Raw genomic sequence first — 7,474 nt, forward strand, 5'->3', positions numbered from 1 at the left:
CAACAAGGACACCCATTTTGACTTGTAAAATGTGGCCCATTTTGTCTTCATCAAAATAAACTTCACATTTTGGAGTTCCCCTCACAGACATTAAAAGAGAGCCTGCTCAGTTAACAACCAATGAGCTGTTCTCCTCTTTATGCTTTCTGTGGAAAATTTAGGGACGACCTTTATGCTTAGTTAATCATCGATAAATAGGAGAACAAGAGGTATTACAAAAAGACAGCTGGGGTGTGAAGGCGACATTGAGAGGAGGTGCACTGTGAGATTTACATGCATATCAGTTGTAATTCTGTTCAAGTGGAAAGGCCTGGTTACAACACTGAGTTTGAGCTTGTGTGGAGCTAGAGTCTACAGCCAAGTAGATTCAATAATTGGTTTAATGATTCCCTTAAAACTGCTGAGGTGCTAAAATTAATATCTAGATACTATCACACTTCTTTACTTAACTGAAACCCTTTAGACTGGCCTTGCGTTTTTTTTGGGGGGGGGCTTTTTCTCCCCTTTTCTCCTGAATTGTACCCGGCCAATTACCCCACTCTTCCGTGTCATCCCGATGATCTCTGCACCACCCCCTCTGCCGATCCGGGGAAGGCTGCAGACTACCACATGCCTCCTCCGATACACGTGGAGTCGCCAGCCGCTTCTTTTCACCTGACAGTGAGGGCTTTCGCCAGGGGGACGTAGCACATGGGAGGATCACGCTATTCCCCCCAGCCCCCGAACAGGCGCCCCGACCGACCAGAGGAGGAACTAGTGCAGCGACCAGGACACATAGCCACATCCGGCTTCCCACCTGCAGACACAGCCAATTGTGTCTGTAGGGATGCCAGACCAAGCCGGAGGTAACACGGGAACTCGAACTGGCGATCCCTGTGTTGGTAGGCAACAGAATAGACTATTACGCTTGCATTTTTACCCATGGTGGTGGTTGATGTTTTACCTTTGAAGCTGCTATTAGAAGGGCACAGTCCTGTCCTAATTGCAGATGTCACCGTGGTCGTGGAAAGATTAGGACTAGGGCCTTGATGGCTTGACGAGGGACTTGACACAGTTAGCTGTTTGCCATTGGTTAACACCTGCCTGCAGAGGCTCAGGGCTGGAAGGATAACAGGATTCCCACTCGGGTTCCCACAAGTGAAGGGCTTTATAGCTCCCCCTCTTGCTTTGTCCACACCTGGTAAGGACCTAACGTTGGGCCCTTGGGGGGATAGATTGGTACGCATGGGTATCCTGATGGATGGCGATTGATGTCTTGTAATCATGCTCAGTGATGGGGACACACTGCAGGGAGACACGAGGAGCTGACAGCCCTTGCCATTCATGACTGCAGGGTGTATTTACATAGAAACTCTATGTCGACACACCTCGCTCTGCAGGGCTTATTTTAGCGGAGGCCATGTCTGACTTGTTGCAGGTAGTACCGGTTCTCCGATCCAACTGTTGCAGGATGAGTTGCGTGAGGGAAAATCCTCTGTTTGTACCTAGGAAATAAATGAAGACATATAAAAAAAATTGAAGAATTTATAAAGAATATGAGGTTGTAAAACATGGAAAAAAATCTCAATAAACATTTTTATTTCATCTACATAAAAGGGACTAATTTCTGTCTTACAAGTATCATGTTAACTGTAGCCTTATATTTCTTTATTTGTTTGTGGCGTAATAAATGAAAGAATAATTTCGGATGTTATGAAAAACAAAAAACCAAGCCAGAATATTATATGCTCAGCAAGTGAATTCAACCCACTCCGTTTGTGCTGCTGTTAGGGGAACTCTTAACTCTGACTGGCATTGTCAGCAGCATAGGAAAACCAGTAAGCCTATATAGTAGAGCATAAAGACATATCTGGCTAAATGCGAATAAAATACAAAATAAAAAACCCTCCAGGGTTTTTGACAGACGTTAATTTTGAAAAAGCAAGAATTTGCACGTTTAAATCACTCAGCGCTCTCCGACGGGACGGTTATTAAACTGTTAATTAAAGTTAGGGGAAATGGCAAACGCTGAAACACGCCGCTTATCTGACGGCGCGCGCGCGCTTACCTCCTGCTCGCGTCCCGAAGTACCGAGTGACTCCTCGAGCCCGGAGCTGTTCCAGTCTGGATAGAGTCCTTAGAAAACCATTTCTCTCGCGACGAGTTTGTCTCGGTGTGTCTAATGGGTTCACATAATGAAAATGAAGCAATGAAGTCACGTCTGGCTGAAACCCCCCACTCAGTTGGCACGTCTGACGTCCCACCTCCCTCCTCTGGTCAACGTTTAGGAGTTGTTTTTTTTTTTTTGGTTACAACTCTTACTTCTCAACAAATTATTCAAAAGATATGGTCTCATAAAAGGCGAAACGGAAAATAAATTCCAGTTTTTTTAAATAATGTCATTAATTCCTCATTTATCTTACGGTTATAGCCTATCAAAAAATATTGCGGATGTACAGGCTGATTATTTCGGTTGCGCGTGAACCTGGACAAACTTCCGTCACCAGTTTGAGGCGCTCTACTATGACACATCTACTAATAACAATTTAAACGTGTTTAATTTCTTTCTTTTTTGGCAAGTGTGTGGCTCTTAGATAAGGAGTTCAAAACGAAGGTAAATTTGAAGCATGCATTTTGCCCAGTCCCATTCAACATGTTTCTCCACAACTCATTTCTGACATTCTCAATGCACAGTTGGTAACAACGGAGAAGTTTTAGGTGAAGATGAGAACGTTTTGACTGTAAACACGGTCGGCACATTCGTAACACCTGCAGAAAAAGTGTCGGCTAGTCGAAATCAGACGACACATTCAAGTAAGTAAAATAAAGTAAAATGTCTATCTTGATTAACCGCATGGTGACAGGACTGAACGGCTACGCAAACCCATTTCTGTCCTGTGTCCAGATAAATTGTCTCCGGAAATAATGGCCATTGGTCTATTTCAAGTTGCAGTTGATCTGTAACTTCACCAGTCCTCACTATAAATACACGCTTTCATTTTTTCCACTCATTTAAGACGGAGTTTTCAGTACTTCATACTTTAAAGTAACAACACTGAAGCGAATCAAAACAATGCCAATTCCAAGCAGATGACATCTACTTGAGCACGAGATGATTATTAGCTTATGTTTCCGTCTTTCGTGTTTCTCATTTTCATTACCTATAGATTATTATTACAGATTAGAATATTAGTATAGATTATTAGATTATTAGTATAGGGGGGGAAATGACAAGGTGCCGCGGCAGACCAATGGTGTGAATTTCGCTTTTTACTTTGTGTGGTGTGTTAAAATCTGTTACCTGCTCTCCTCTCCCTCCCTTTCTTGTCCTCCTACGGCTCCTCCTCTAAACCCTCGACTCCAGCTCAGACTCTACAGTTAGAACCTTTCTTCTGCCTGCGGACTGTTTGCTCTGTGGAGGGGAGCCCGGGTCGCCATGGAAACCAGTGTGTTTACACTGGGAGGAAAGCTGGCTGTGCTCAAGGAGCATGTGAAGGAACCGCTCCACGATCAATCATAACTATTTAGCGTCCATGAGTGACTGCAACCTCAAAACGATTATAGCAACACCACGAGAGGCTATTGGTCAGTTATTATTGCATCTGGTGTGGCGATTGATTGGTCAGGTGACTACACACTGGTTGCATTGCCATTGGTGAGAATATAAACCACACAGTTCCTAGGCTATGTTGCAGCAATGTGTTGTAGCGACCGGAGAAGGCGGTCGCCCTGACTGTCGGTGGTTCTGCACTGGGGGAGCGCAAAGGTTGATGGGACTGTTCACGTTCATGTTAAAATTGTGTTTTGGTGCTGTTGTGTTCATGTTTTGGTTATTGTTGTGTAGTTTGTTTGAGGGTTTGACTCGGACAGGGAAGCCGATCATTTTATTGACTGACTGACTGTAGGACTGTGACTTAGACTGATGTTTTTTAATAGTGACATCAGGGGGATCCATTATTTGGCAGCCATTTTGGAGGCAAATAAAAGAGTGCTCCAGGGGTCGTGCAGTGTATGGGACACGTGAGCTGCCATTTAAAAAGAGATCTTTGCCTCTTGACTCCTTCTTCCACGCCAGCTCCCCACACTGGTGTCTGAAGTGGGATCTCGCTAAGGGGATCCAGAGACTGGAACAGGACATCAACCAGACCATTTGGCGCTTGGAAAACCTGGCAACATGGCTCGACACGGCTTACCCAGCAGAAGGCCCCTGTTTTCTGACCGCTACAACTGCCCAGCACCAGTACAGAAGGCCAGAGTCACCTGGCTGGTGGGAAATTATGGGGAGTGGTCTAGTGAGGGGACTGCCACTCTAGTCTGTATCAGGACTGCCAACTTGACAGTTAATCCTGCCAGGCCCTGGTGGACATGGGGTATACCATTTCCCTGGTGTGACCTGGCATTCTCCCGGGCACCCACACTCAGCAGCATGGTCACCAACCAACACCCAGCCGATGACAGGGGAAAAGTCTGGCAGGAGAGGGAAGAAGTCACTGTGAGTCCAGGCTGGAGACCAGGAGCTGACACACGAGTTCTGGCTTGCCAACATCCGGGACCCATGCATCATCGGCCTGGACCTGCTGACCACTGGGGAGCCCGTGTTAATGTGTCAAGGGCATCCATAACACTCAGCATGAAGACCGTGTCACTCTAGTCCAGTCGGGAGAGTAACACACCCAAAGACCAATGAGCCAGTTGCCAAGCAGCCACCCCCCAGCAGGCACAGAGACCCTGTGCGTCTTTGCCCCAGCGGCTCAGACCACAATCCAAGCCGTATGCCAGAATGCCCACCACCAATAGCCCTGCACTACCCCAACCTGCCTCAGCCCTGATCACTGAGCCTGCCGTCCTACCCTCTGCTGAGATGAATGAGGCCATACATGAGTTATGGCAGCACGGCAGTAATGGCCTTGACCCACAGCAGCGCCACCAGTTAAAATGCCTCATTGATGATGATGCTGACATCTTCGCTGCTAGAGATGAAGACTGCAGGCAGACTGGGCTAGTTTAGCATGCCATCGAGACTAGCCCTGCCTGGCCCATCCATCTACAACCCCATCGGCTGGTCCTCGGTAAGCAACAGGTGGCAGAGGACAAAATCTTTAAGATAGCTGCTGCAAGGGTGATTGAGCCTTCCGACAGTCCATGGGTGGCTCCGGCCATCTTGGTGAGGAAGAAGGATGGCAGTTGATGGTTCTGTGTGGACTATAGACGCATTAATGCCGTCACAAACAAGGACTCTTACTCACTCCCTCGAGTTGACAACACCCTCGACCACATCGCTGGGTCCAGCTGGTTCAGCTACCTTGACCTGCGCAGTGGCTACAGGCAGGTGGAGCTGGCCCCCGACGTGAGACCAAAGACTGCCATCACCATTGGGCAGGGTCTATGGCAGTTCCATGGCATGCCATTCGTGCTCTGCAATGCATTAGCTATGTTTGAGTGGCTGATGGAGAGTGTGTTGATGGACATACCCCAGAGCTGTTGCGTCGTGCACCTTGATGACCTGCTGGTACATGCCAACAACTTTGATGGAGTCCTATCCAACCTGCATGAGCTCTTCGCTGACATTCATCGGGCCGGGCTGCGGCTGAACCTTGTAAAGTGTCACCTGCTGATGAGGGAGATGAAGTTCTTGGGTCATGAAGTCAGTGAGCGTGGTGTAGCCACTGCCCCAGCTATAAGGTGGCTGTTTTCCAAGAGTGACCAACCCCTTCTAACTTCAGCGAGCTGTGAAGTTTTCTGGATTTGGCGTCATAATACTGCTGTTTAATCCGGAACCTCACCACCACCGCCAGTCCACTCCACCACTTGACCGACAAAGGCTGGCCATTCGACTGGGAAAACCCCTGTGCTGCAGCCTGCATCACCCGATGTGAATTGCTGATAGTGGTTCTGGCAGTATGACACTTCCGGCCATATTTGTGTGGCAGCCACTTCCTCATCTGCACTGACCACACCTCACTTACCTGGCTCCTGAACTTTAAGCTCCCTGAGGATCAGGTGGCCCAATGGCTGAAGGCCCTTCAAGGGTATGACTTTGAAGTCCAGCATTGGGTGGAGCGACAGCATGGCAATGCCGACGTGCTCTCCTGGCACCCCTGTTTGGTATTGGAGTGCCACTACTGCCAGCAGCAAGAGGAGTGGGGACAGATCATGCCGACAGTGGTGGCTGTCCAGACCGCCAGCAATGAGGAGAGGTGGTTCCCGTTGACCACGCAGCAACTGAGGCAGCAGCAGGAGGCAGACTCGACCCTGGTGCTGGTGAGGGGCTGACTGGAGATGGGGCAGTGCCCCGAGTGTGCAGAAGTGTCAGCGCTAAGCCTGAGCTAAAGGTCTACCACTCTCAATGGGGCAACTTCGAGCTCAACAATGGGTTGGCGTACCAGAGGTGGCAAGCTCCCGGATGAGGGAGCAACCTCTTGCAGCTATTGGGGCCCCGTGTGCTCCATCCCTAGGTTCTCCAGATGGTCCACGGATTGGTGGAGGCGGGGCACTACAGGAACACCAATACCATCCACCGCCTCCGGGGGCGGTTCTACTGCCTGGCTGTCGACAAGACATGGAGCTGCACATGCACTGCTGCAACTCCTGCACCACTCAGAAGGGGCCGACCCAGCGCTCCCACGCCCTACTGCAGCATTACTTGGTAGGGGCCCCAATGGAGTGAGTAGGGGTAGACATCCTTGAGCCTTTCCCCATCACTGACTCTGGCAACTGTTACGTCCTTCAGGCTATGGACTATTTCACAAAGTGGCTAGAGGCATATGGGATGCCAGATCAGAGCGCCATCACAACTGCAGAGAGGCTGGCGGGCAAGATGTTTGCCCAGTTTGGCGTTCCTGCCAAGTTCCACAGCAACCAGGGGCAGAACTTCGAGTCCCAGGTGTTCAGTGAGGTCTGCCAGCGGCTGGGGGTGAAAAAGATGAGGATGACACCACTTCATCCTTAAAAGTACAGGTTGGCGGCGCGGTTCAACCACACCCTTGTCACCCAGCTTGCCATCCTCACCAGCCAACACCAGTGGGACTGGGGCCGCCACCTGCCCTGGTCCTGTGGTCTTACTGGTCTGCTGTCTTGGAGTCCAGCCAATGCATGCCTGCTGCCCTCATGTTTAGGCGGGAGCTCTGGACACCAGTGGACTTGGTGTTTGGGGCCCCGGCTAAGCCTGAGATTACCGGGGGAAAAGAAATGGACTAGCTCTGGAGACTGAGGGATTGCCTGCAGGGGGTCCACAACTACACCCGCTGGGCCAAGACCAACTTCGGAGAGCAGCAGAAGAGAGCCCATGACACACAGGCCTTTGTGCAAGGGGACAAAGTATGGGTGTATTGTCCCGTTCGCAAGAAGGGATTTCCCCCAAGCTTCACAGCCACTGACAGGGGCTTGGCGCGGTCATGGGCCGGCTGTCTGAGGTGGTGTATCGGGTGGCCTGGCAAGGGGTGCTGCACCAGGACAGACTCTCCCCATATTGCCCCCTTGCTCCTACTGTTGTTGG

At 49.9% G+C, this 7,474-nt stretch overlaps 1 protein-coding gene across 1 annotated transcript in view; it reads right to left on the bottom strand.

Annotated features, from left to right (window-relative positions):
- glis3 (GLIS family zinc finger 3) overlaps window positions 1-2,157 on the bottom strand; it is a 34,720-nt gene extending 32,563 nt beyond the window's left edge. The window contains exons 1-2 of the mRNA XM_056290985.1: window positions 2,048-2,157; window positions 944-1,484 (exon numbers count right to left, since the gene is read on the bottom strand). Of these exons, the coding sequence (XP_056146960.1) occupies window positions 944-1,325 (382 nt within the window). The 5' untranslated portion in view covers window positions 1,326-1,484; window positions 2,048-2,157. The remainder of the gene's footprint in view (window positions 1-943; window positions 1,485-2,047) is intronic.
- Between the last annotated feature and the right edge of the window lie 5,317 nt (window positions 2,158-7,474).

Source organism: Lampris incognitus, chromosome 12 (assembly GCF_029633865.1).
Source record: "Lampris incognitus isolate fLamInc1 chromosome 12, fLamInc1.hap2, whole genome shotgun sequence".
Lineage (NCBI taxonomy): Eukaryota > Metazoa > Chordata > Actinopteri > Lampriformes > Lampridae > Lampris > Lampris incognitus.